The sequence below is a fragment of the Lithobates pipiens genome, unplaced genomic scaffold (assembly GCF_037356315.1).
Source record: "Lithobates pipiens isolate NorthernLeopardFrog02 unplaced genomic scaffold, aLitPip1_a1.2 Scaffold_55, whole genome shotgun sequence".
NCBI lineage: Eukaryota > Metazoa > Chordata > Amphibia > Anura > Ranidae > Lithobates > Lithobates pipiens.
Genome location: NW_027507877.1, coordinates 2,550,205 through 2,562,267, shown reverse-complemented (window position 1 = coordinate 2,562,267; position 12,063 = coordinate 2,550,205). Strand labels below are relative to the sequence as shown.

General features: G+C 45.8%; 1 protein-coding gene across 2 annotated transcripts in view; it reads right to left on the bottom strand.

Annotated features, from left to right (window-relative positions):
* The window catches only part of LOC143957716 (cytosolic phospholipase A2 gamma-like), a 138,052-nt gene that overhangs the window by 91,190 nt on the left and 34,799 nt on the right, over positions 1 to 12,063 (bottom strand). For both annotated transcript variants that reach the window (XM_077467414.1, XM_077467413.1), the window contains 3 exons: positions 7,359 to 7,467; positions 5,755 to 5,895; positions 4,749 to 4,799 (listed from right to left, as the gene is read on the bottom strand). In XM_077467414.1, coding sequence (XP_077323540.1) covers positions 4,749 to 4,799; positions 5,755 to 5,895; positions 7,359 to 7,467 — 301 coding nt within the window. The remainder of the gene's footprint in view (positions 1 to 4,748; positions 4,800 to 5,754; positions 5,896 to 7,358; positions 7,468 to 12,063) is intronic.

The window sequence follows — 12,063 nt, the reverse complement described above, 5'->3', positions numbered from 1 at the left end:
TCCGCTCTGGCGCTCCAATAAGACCCCTACCATTAGAGACTGGCTGACAAGGATCGCTAAAATTGAAGAAATAGAGGAATTGATCTATACATCCCAAGATCGCATACAGAAATTCTCCACCATATGGGCCTGCTGGACGCATTTTAAGTCCACGGGAAGATATAAATCTTACTTCCCACAGTAATAGTTATACCTGTAAGCCACCAGAGATGAACTTTGGCTGGACCTAGATGTTGTAATGGGGCCGGGAAGAGGAGCGGCCCCCCCCCCATCCTCCCTTCTCTCCCTATACCCCACTTTTCCCCCTATCCCCATACAACTGCCCTTCTAGGGTCCCTCTTATGGACCCCCCTGCTCCCTTCTTCCCCATGTATTACCTTCCCTTCCCCACTTTTACCCTCTTCTCTTTCAACTCCCTATAGAGTTCTCCACTTCATTGGCACACTACCCAATGACAAAACCCCTCACTTCGTGAGGGAATGATACCGGGAGGCGCGTCGACCCTCATAAACTTATCTGCTAGTCTTATGCTCCCTCTGAGGCCGTAGGGGGGCCGAGTTTTGGCGTCCCGGTGGCCATAGTCCACTCTTGATTACGCTAGCCACCACTAGATTGGAGCCTCCCGGGAGTTCGTAACTGTTGGTAGTAAATACACTGGTTATACCCGTTTATTAATTATATTTACGTAGTACATTGTGTACTATATCTTTTCATGTCTAGTAACTCAAATGTTTAGCCTCAATATGCTTTGTCATTGTACCGCACAGTATTTGTTGTTACCTTTCTGTACCAGTTTGCTATGACATGTATGTGATTACTTTATCTTTGAAAAATAAAAAAATTTTTGTGGAAAAAAAACAAAAAACAAATTTAGTGTTACAGTTAATAAAGGCCATGGCTTTGAAATCCTTATTTAGAGACCTAGAAAGGATGGTATTGCCTCGTAAAATGTGGGGGCAACATTGACAATTATTGCCCCCACATCGAAACGATCCTTTAAAACTAACCAATTGGGGCGTTGAATGCCGCTCGAATAGAGGCTGGGAGACAACATGCCACCAATAGTTGGGGCCCTGCGGGAGACTGATCTAATACCCTTAGATAGAATTTGAGCATAGACAGGATCATTGTAGAGAATAGGCAAATATTTCCCCACGATCCCTTTAATTTTACTAAACTCTAAACTATAAGGCGTGGAAAACACCGGAATTTTTTAAGGATTTCTCAGATACCCGCCTTCTCCCATCTCCATTCTTGACCTTATCACGAAGGAGATGACATCTATCCGTATTAAGGGCTATATTAAACGCCCTATCAAGTACAGGGGCTGAATAACCTCTATGAAACGCTTTTTCATAGCAGAGGCTTCTTTCAAAAAAGATGATTCATCACTACATACCCGTTTTAACCTCAAAAACTGTCCCACAGGGATGCCCTTAATGGTATGCCTTGGATGGCCTGAATCAGCCCTTAACAAGGCATTACCATCAGAAGGCTTCCTGAAAAGTTTGGAGGAAATAGATTCCCCCTCACCCATCAGAACAACATCTAGAAATTCAATTTGTTTAGGGTCCATAACACCTGTAAATTTAAGATTGAGGGTGTTGTCATTAAGATACAGAAGCCATTCATCTAATTCACCAACACTCCTGGTGCACACAAAGATTAAGTCGTCTATATAGCGACGGAAAAGCTTAATCTCAGAGCGATGGGGACAACCAGCGCCAAAAATGCGGGACCTCTCCCACCAACCCATGTACAAATTAGCAAGGGAGAATTTAGCGCCCATCGAGGCCCCGCACTTCTGGAGATAGTAGTCCCCGTCGAACCTAAAAAAATTGTGAGTTAATAAATACTCTAAACAACATAAAACAAACTCTTGGTGCACCAAGGAGTGTTGGATATGATGTCTAAGAAAAAAGGCTACGGCCTGAATCCCTAGAGAGTGGGGGATAGATGAATAAAGGCTAGCCACATCACAAGTAATCCACACAAAATCCGAATCCCATTTCATAGATTGAATATCAGACAAAAGCTGCTTAGTATCTCAAAAAACCGGGTAGATCAGAAACCAGTGGCTGTAACTGGTAATCAACCCACTCCCCCAAGCGCTCATTCAGTGACCCAATGCCTGCCACTATAGGTCTACCTGACAAGGGTTGACAACCCTTGTGCAGCTTGGGTAAATGATGAAAAATGGGCATAATCGGGGCATCAGGGATAAACATATCTCTCTCTCTCAACTTGAGTGAAAATGCCTGCTGTGACTGCTCTATCCAAAAGTGCATTAAGATCCTTCCTAAAGGTGGACGTAGGATCCCCCTTTAACTTCAAATAAGTTTTGTCATCCGACAGTTGGCGGATTGCTTCATCCCTATACGTACATGAATCTAGCACTACAACAGAGCCCCCCTTATCGGCATTTTTTTATCACAATACATTTGTTGGCACTCAGATGGGTAAGAGCCTCTTTTTCCACACTAGATAAATTATTGGGTCTGGAGCGACTTCTGCGACCGCAAGCCAGATGAGTCAGGTCTTTCTCTACTAGCTTTTGAAAAAGGTCCATGTCCTTGCCCCTGGAGCCAATCGGGTAGAAGTCTGACCTTAATCGAAAAGGGATGGTGCATACTCAATAGCCAAATCTTCCAAATCGCAAAGAGCACATTGATCAGAAAAGCTAGGAGGGGAACAAGACTCACCCATAATGGCAGCGGTCGCAGGATCGCAATCTCCAGAATCCACAGCTGACCCATCAGTACCACCAAAATAATGCTTTTTCAAGGTGAGAGAACGCACAAATTTATTCATATCTAAAACTGTCCCGAATAAATCAAAATGCCTATCTGGACAAAAATTCAGTCCTTTAGACAACAGCGATATTTCAGCAGAATTCAGGACAGTGCTTGACAAATTCACCACATTTGATGCCATTTCCGGAACCGATCTCTCAGTTTGTAACGATCTTTGGTTGCACCACTGGAATCTTTTTTATTTTTAATAAAGGAATTTTTCAAAAGCGTGTTTGTCTTAACCATTTTTACTCTTTGAAATGGTAAGGGGGTACAAAAATACCCCTACCATTTCACAAACAGGGGGGCCAGGATCTGGGGATCCCCTTGTTAAAGGGGGCTTCAAGATTCTGATAAGCCCCCTGCCCGCAGACCCCCACAACCACCAGTCTTTGCTCTTCTGGATCCTGAAAAAAACCCAATGTCTGTATTATCCAGGCACCAATGTGGAAACCCAAAGGAAACAAAGCATAAGGTGGCGGCACACCAGCCTAGTGCATTACTGTAGGACTATTCAATAAATAAAATTCTCATATACTCAAAGGATAAAGAGTCAAGTACATGTAAGAATTCCCATCACAAGACACATTCACCACATGGGGTGCAGCTTATGTTTCAAGGGTGATTTATTCAATAAAAGTCCTATGGTAATGCACTAGGCTGGTACAACCTTCTTATGATTGTCTTCTAGTATTGGTTTGAATTGAAGAAGGCAGCAAGTCCGTTCAGTGTAATGGTGGAGATGATCAAGTGGAAGTCTCCAACACCGACTGCTAAGACTGAAGAGTTGCCTACTCTGAGCCTCATTAGGACTTGATTGTCTAGAGGACCCCCTTACCTATAATGCTGACTATTTTGTTGGTTTTATACCCAAATAAAGGAACCTGCCTCTGTGCAGTAAGGGGGTTGGAGGACATGGGACCAGCATGTTGTGCAACCACATTTAGATAAATTAAAATGGGCCCTAGAAATGCAAGTTTTTTTGCGTAGCACCCTCCTAGTTAGGTCCCACTAGGTATAAGTAAATGTAGTGCATTTTTGAGCATCACTGGCACCATGTTTTAGTGTTATATTCTGGCTTCTGCAGGCCCACCTACTTTCCCGAAAAGGTACAGGTACATAGTGGGCTGGAAGGGGCAGATCATTCATACAGCCTCAGCCAATCCTTGGTCGGGAGAGTGATCAGCAGGGGGGTATAAATGGTCCAAGACCTGAACAGCAGGGTCCTTTGCCTGCTGGAGAGTGACCCAGCCTGGAAGGACTATCATGCCCTCCATGGCGATCCAGAGAAGTCTGCAGGAGCTTCTGTGCAGTTCTGCCCAAGGAGAATTGAGGAACCAACTAGCAAATCTGCAGGAACAGTTGGAGAAAAGTCATCTGAGGATTTGGCCGTCCAACTAGCAAATCTGCAGGAACAGTTGGAGAAAAGTCATCTGAGGATTTGGCCGTGAACAGTACAGGGTCTGGCCGATACTGGAAGAAGGCATTCATGAATACAAGGGCACAGCGAGTAGAAGCCTGAGAAAAATCTTGGCGAGAGACCAATTGCGCTGTTGTGTTTTTTTTTCTTGGAAAATGTTCCAGATTTGCTGGCCTGGGCTGTTTCCAGAGTGGGAACCCCATAGACTGAATTGTTCATTTTTCTTCCTTGAAAACCATAGTCAACGGTTTAAAGATGGTGTCCTCAACCAAGTTTGTAGTTCTGGGTGTGCCAAGGCTCACCTTCATCCCTTTCCCAGTTCTACAAATATGAAAACCACAAAAAGGACACTGTCTGCTTGGTTGTTGAGTGAAATGCTGTATACTGTCTGGCTGCCATGCACTAAATAGGGAATAGTACTTGGGAAACACAGTGGGACCCGTATGGGACCTGCACTTTGATCTTCTCCCAATTGTTACATCAGTTAGGGGGATTGGTGGGGAGGTATGTTAAGCTGGGAATACTTAATTACCTACCACAAATGGCCAACCAAATCCAATCAGCGCCGGGTGCACTGCCCCACAATCCTGCAGAAAAAAAATAAATAAAAAAATGCATTAGTGATGAATAGAAAGAGGATCAGTTATGAATTGTAAAGGACTTTAGTATTTTAATAGCCGTACACACATTCATATTTAATTATGGGTTCTCTCTCCAACTCTCAAGGACAGATTTCAGATGGTCATTTGATAGAGCCATGGTATATGTATAGATCTGTAGCGCTGTGCCAAAGGCTGGATAAATGTAGACTTTGGCTCTGTATTCAGTTGAGAAGCAATTCAGATCTGGTCAGGTCTATTCCTAAGCCTGGTGGCTGATTACTCCTGCCTGCCTCTGAAAAAACATTCCAGAAATGGTGTGGGAGGGTCAAGCAATGGGTTATGAATATATATCCGACTACCAATCTCTAGGAGGGAGTGGCTGGGGAGAAGATAAAGGTTTAGAAGGGTCTGACTAAAGCTCTCCGGCTCCTGGTGCCTCTGACCTCTAGGGAGCAGCCAATGTTAGTGAAGAGCTGTTAAGCATCTTGGCCCTCGCTCCTCATTGGCTCAGACATGGCAGAATTCATTGGCTCCCACTGAAGTCAGAGCCACTCAAATGTGGGGGGCAAGGGCAAACCTGGCTGTGTGCCTTATGAGCAGAGCAAGGCTTGGGAGAGTCAACCCCATAGCAAGCAGCGTGGCCTGAGGGTGGAGCCCAGAGTGCTAGAGGGGGGGGGATACAAGAGGAAGATTGGGGCTTCTACTTGTGAAACCACTTCACAGAGCAAGTATGACTTGGTTTGCCAAGTTTTTTTTTTTTTTCATTATTTTTTTATTTATTTATTTTTATTTTTTTAAACCAACACCCATACAACCACTAAGCTCATCATTTTAGCATGCAATCTCTCAAAATAAAAAATTTGCATAGGAAAAACATCTTAAACGCATCTGATTTTGTGACATTAAGATAGCACAGGTAAGATATTTTGACCCGGCTCACCTTGAAGATACATCAAGTCATGTTCAGGCAGCTCCTCCAATAAACGGCCTTCTTTAAACCTACATCCCAGATGCTCCGTCTTTATATAGCGATCATAAGCAGGAAATCCGGACTTGTGTGGAGTGAACTCAAACCAAGCTTCTGAAATGAGATTTTGCTCCAGTTATTGTCCAGCCAGAGAATGATGTGTCCTATACACAATGAAGAGTCATCTCGATTTCCTCTTCATTGCAAACAGTTACCTGCCAAGCTTCATCAAGGACAAGGAGGGGGGGGGGGGGAACCCACACATTTAAGGATTGGTGGTGTCAAGTTGAAGTTATTTGAGGCAGTAATGAGAAAAGTCAAACAGGATGGAAATTCTCTCCAATGAAGACATTTCAATCAGTGAATGTTTCTCACTCCAGAAATTCCATTTATTCCAAAATTGAACCCCTACTTGGTCTCTTGCCACCCAAAATAACGCATGTGTGCGGCAGCAAAGTGGGAAGACTAACGCCCACATGCCCCTTTCTGTGTAGAGAACATGCTCACTGCACATTCCCAGCACCTTAACTAGGGTGTCAAAGACGGCTCTCACTCCGTACAAATGATCGGGCGTCAACGAGACCGGCTTTTTATCACATTAGCAGTTTGATAGCCATGCATAGTTGTCAAATGATGGGCTGATCATTCCCCACCCCCAGGCATACAGATCCTACTAAAAAAAAGGGGCTCCAGGTGCTGGGCAGGAAAGCTTTAAATATTTCTGAAGAGGATTTTTACCATCTGCACCCAAACAAACATGTAGCACCACTCAAAGCTCCACTAGTCCAGTCACCTGGTGATTCAATCCCCATCAGGTGCAGCTCCCACAGGGCTGGCCTTGCCTATTACTCAGAAGCATACCAGGGAGAGATGGAAGGGCACACCAAGAGCTGGTCCATTGCAGGTGATAGGAAGGCTTCAGCTCCATCGCCTTTTTTTGGGGGGGGGGGGGGACCACCACACTAAAATGTCATCCATCATGGGCTTGGAGAGGGAATGGAGTTGAATCCTTCCCGTCACATTTACAATTGAGCATCTCTTGGTGTGCAATTCCATCCCTCCCCGATATACTACTGAGGATTTTTACTGCGTCCCTTTGGGATTAAAGTATTCTTACCTCCAATGTATACGGAGATAGGTACAGAACAATTTTGGCATGTTGAGATTAATCTGTGTGGGAGGGACTTCATCCTGGCCCTACCAATCAAAGTGACAAAAAAAAAAAAAAAAAAAAAAAAAAAGGAGTGGCTGAATGGGCTCATGGACACCACATGGCTGGCGTGGAGGTGAGGATAGTTCTAGAAAACAAATTTTGAATGACTAACTGATGGAATGTACTGTGGAGTATTTATAAAGGAAAGGTTATTGGGAAATGTACTAGTGTATGGCCAGCTTTAGTGCTCCACTAGCTTGATAAGCAGCTCTCTACATCCACTTAGTGTCTGATCAGCAGGGCTTAATCTGGATGACATCAGCCCCCCCAGGGAAGAGGCTTGTAAATTCTGTAATAAAATATAGTATATGGCTTTATGGGAATCATACAGTGAGGAATAAAGAGACCATTGCAGTAAACGCACCTGATTTGTTTTTATGTATTTTATGGCTTCTTACAGCAGAATAGATGGGATACGGGTCTTCACCGATATCGCAAATCTCTTTGTGACTGGACAGCTTTTCGTCATGAATCTGCAGAAGAAATAGCAGAAGTTGTTTTAGTGTATGCTAGGGTACCCCAAGGCTCAGCATCTGTGGCGTGCACCCCCTCAAGGCTTAGCATCATTGGTGGTGTGGCATGAACCCCCCCAGGGCTCAGCTGTTTTCTTCTTTTTAAATTGTAGCATGGCAAAAAAGTGTTTGATAGTTGGATGGTACAAGCCAAGAGGACAGCTGAGGTTAATTTAAAGGCAAGGTCATGAATAGGGATGAGCCAAACACCCCCCGGTTCGGTTCGCACCAAAACTTTCGTACGAAAGTGGGGTCCGTTCGAATGTTAGAACCCCATTGAAGTCTATGGGACTCGAACGTTCCAAATTAAAAGTGCCAATTTTAACTGCTAATATGCAAGATACTGCCCTAAAAAGGGTTTGGGGACCTGGCTCCTGCCCCAGGGGACATGGGTCAATGCCTAAAATGTTTTTAAAAATGGCCGTTTTGGTGGGAGCACTGATTTTAATGATGATTAAAGTGGGAAAAAAAAAAAAAAAGTGAAATATTGCTTTAAATATGGTGCCGGGGGGGGGGGGGGGGGTCTATAGTATGCCTGTGAAGTGCCACGTGTTTCCCGTGTTTAGAACAGTCCCTGCACAAAATGACATTTAACGGAAAAGTCATTTAAAACTGCTTGCGGTTTTAATGTTATATCTGGTTCCTGCAATATGGTTGAAAATCATTGAGAAAAATGGTATGGGTAGCCCTCCCTGCCCATTACCAGCCCCTTTGGGTCTTGTACGGATATTAAGGGGAACCCCGTACCCATATTAAAAAAAAGGAAATAAGTGTGGCCCCCAGGCCCTATATACTCAGAACAGCAGTATACAGGCGGTGCAAACAACACTGTAGGTTTGTTGTGTTAAGTTGAATCTGTTTGTAATTTTCAACTGGTACATTTTTAAAGAGTAGCTCCAGTCAAAAAAACTATTTAAGCTTTTTGGAAAACATAGGGAAGGGTTATTACCCCTGTATAATTTGTTTTGTCGTCCATCTTTTTCCATCTCACTTGCTGTTGTCTCCTTCCGTTTGCAAGTAGGAGATGTTTGTAAATTGGATGTTTGAAAGTAGGGGCCTGCCTTATATGCTCTGCAGAAATGGCGGAACAAGGTGTTGGTTTTGCCACAACATTGTAAGCCCTGAAAGTGACTCTTGGTGGGCGCTGGAGCACCCTGCTGTGAACGATTATATCAAGAATAGTTATTACATGCCATTGTTGAACAGTGGTAGAAAAATTGACCTTTGGTGGTTGTGGTGCTGGTGCCACAACACTAAGTCCTCACAGTTACTCTGTGTGGGGAATTTGTAACAGGTCCCTGCCTACTTAAGGCTCTAAAGAACCTCACTATCCAAGGGTCTGTTGCTAGATGCCTTTCCAGAAATAAGCTTAAAACGGATACCCGACCCTAAAAGGTTCCAGAGGCTAGACCTTTATCTGCCCCTGCCTGCAGGAACTCTAGAACGGCTACTGAGCTGCGCACAAAGGAGTTCTGAGCACCAGCTATTGAATCGCCTCCATTCCTTCAAGTAAATGGTCTGCGTTTCCTTTTTCCTGCAACTTAGGAGAGTGGCTACTAAACGATCCGAGAACCCTTTGCCCCTCAAATTCTTCCTCAGTAGCCAAGCTGCAAGGTTCCACAGCAGATTTGACCCTGAGAAAGAAGATCCTCCTGGACTGGGAGAAACCGGGGGGGGGGGGGGGGGTTCCACAGACAGGCCCTTCAGAATGGAGAACCACGGCCGCCTTGGCCAGTGTGGCACGATTAGAATAAGAGTAATGTTCTCTGCCTGAAACTTCAACACTGCAGGGATCAGAACGGGAGGGGAAGCATAGCACCTGGAGAATCCCCAACTCTGTGCTAGTACATCCACCTCCAATGCCCTGTCCCCCCTGTTTATGGAAAAGATGGCTACCTTTGCGTTTTCCCTCGAGGCAAAGAGGTCTATCGAAGGAATCCCCCACCTTTGGGTGATCATTTCAAAAACCTCTTGCTTGAGAACCCAATTGCCTTCTCTCAATGTTCTCCTGCTGAGGAAATCTGCTACCCCTTCAAATGCATCGCTGAAAGGGACAGGACATTTGCTTCGGCCCACCTGAGGATGGCTTTTGCTAGGGCCCATAAGGATCCGCTCCTGGTGCACCCCTGCCTGTTGACGCAAGCCACTACTGAGGAATTGTCCGACTGGACTTTCACATGATGTCCCCGGAGTTTCCTCTGAAAAGCCCCGAGTGCCAGATCTCCTGCTCCAAGCTCCCTCCAATTCGAGGATCTCTGACTCCCTCCTCAGTCTGGTACAAGGTACCTGGGAGGAGTCTAGGTGCACACCCCAACCTGAGCTGCTTGCATCGGTTGTAGCCACCCTGGATACTGGTAAAATCCATTCTAGACCCTGCAACAAATTTGCCCCCTTTCTCCACCAAAGGGACCTCTTGACCTGAGTTGGAACCGAAACCAGAGAGTCCAGGGGCTCCTGGCTGTGGTCCCAAACCTTCAAGATGAATAGTTGCAGAGGATGGCAATGTAACCCTGCCCACTGAACTGCTAGGAGCGTGGATGTTAGCAAGCCCAGAGCAGACATGACCTTCCTCACTGAGATCTGACGGCTGCCCTGGAGAAACAATGCTTTGTCTACCTTTTGGATTTTCTCTAATGGAAAGAAAACCTTTTGTTCTGTTGAGTCCAACACATACCCCAGGAAAGTGACCCTTTGGGATGGAATTAAGTTGGACTTCTCCAGGTTCAGAAGCAGAAGCCACCCCAGGCTCACTAACAAGTCTTACAACCTGGAGATCCTGAATCAACTGCGCCGGAGAAAGGCTAAACAGGAGAAGATCGGCAAGGGCAAGATACGCGATCACAGACGCAGGAATGGCAGAACTTCTACCACTTTGGTGAAGATACCGGGGGGGGGGGGGGGGGGGGGAGGAGGATAGCCCAAAGGGAAGTGCTTTGAACTGGAGGTGCCAATCACTGCCAATCTGAGGAAACGGTGGCTCTCTGATGGGAATATGCAGGTATGCATCTTTTAAATCCATCGATGCCATTAAACAGTTTGGTGGAAGAAGGGCTTTCACCAAGTACACTGAATCCATCCAAAACCTCCTGTAGGTGACAGACATTCAGAGGCTTCAGGTTCAGGATGAGCCTGAACTTTCCCGAAGGCTTGCGAACCACAAAGTTATGAGAATAGAAGCCTTTGCCTGCCTCTCCTGCTGGGACCCTTACCACCACCTCCTGTTCCTCCAACTCTTGTAGAGAGGAAAGGGCGGCAAATGATTTTTCTGCACATTTTGGCAGCTCGGTGACAAGGAGTCTCAGAGCGGGGGAGCTCTGAAAACTCCAACCGGTAGCCTCTGATTATTCTCAACAAAAACTGATTGGAGGTGATCTCCCACTGTGGGAGGAAGGCCCCCCAACCTTCGTCCCACCGTGACCTTGTCATTGAGACTTTTTGGGCTGTTCAGGAGGGCGCGCGGGGGGGGAAAAAAAAAAAAAAAAAAAGCTCCCCACGCCCTTTACCCTTGAGCCCCTAACTTTTCTGCCGATCAGTTCTAGGGGCTTCAAACCTTTTCTGAGGACAAGTCTTTGACTGCTCCCCATGCTTCCTTTTAAACGGGAAATGCCTTCTTGTCTGCTGTGCTATCTAGCACTGCTTCAAGACCTGGCCCAAACAGCAAGTCTCCAGTGAAAGGGATCCCACAGAGCTTTATTTTGGACGCACTGTCTCCCTGCCCAGTCTTTAGCCATAAGGCCCTCCTGGCTGAATTGGTCAGAGCCGTAGACCTTGCAGACATTTGCACAGACTCAGCCACAGTGTCTGCAATGTATGCTACCCCCTTAAGCAGCATGGGAAAGGAGGATAGAATAGTCTCATTTGCCATCCCTGCTTCAATGTGCGCATTAATCTGGGTAAGCCAATATTCTATATTACGAGCCACCAATGTGGCTGCCATGGCAGGCTTAAGATTTCCCTGTGAAGAGTCCCAGGCTTTCAGAAGTGAATCCATCCTTTGATCTAGGGTCTGAAAGTACCCCCATGTCCTCAAAGGCCAGATCAGTATGTCTGGACACCTGAGAAAAGGCAGCGTCTAACCTGGGAGATTTATTCCAGACAAGAGCCTCCTCTTCTGCAAAAGGAAACCTTCGTTTCAATGCACCAGAAAAGAAAGGTTCTCTTTTGGGGATCCTGCCATTCCTTCTTGATGGCATCGATCAAGACGTCATTAACTGGGAACACTTTTTTTCTGTTCCCCCAGGCCCTTGTACATCTGATTGTGGAGATACAATGCCTTCCTTTCCTCTTGTACACCCAAGATGGTATGAATAGCTCCCAAGAGCTCCTCTACTTCATCCAGGGAAAGTTTATACCGTGAGGCCCTTTTGGATTCCCCTTGGGAAACCCCTGGATTCTCCCCACCCGCAGGAGGAACATCCACAGGGCTAGATGGTACACTCTGCTGTGCTGGTGGAGGAGTGCTCTGGGGCTGAGGCCACTGAAAAAAAAGCGTTTGAGGACTGGAAAGTACTCGAGAGTTCCTACACAGAAGCCACCAGGTCTGCACACTGTTCTGCT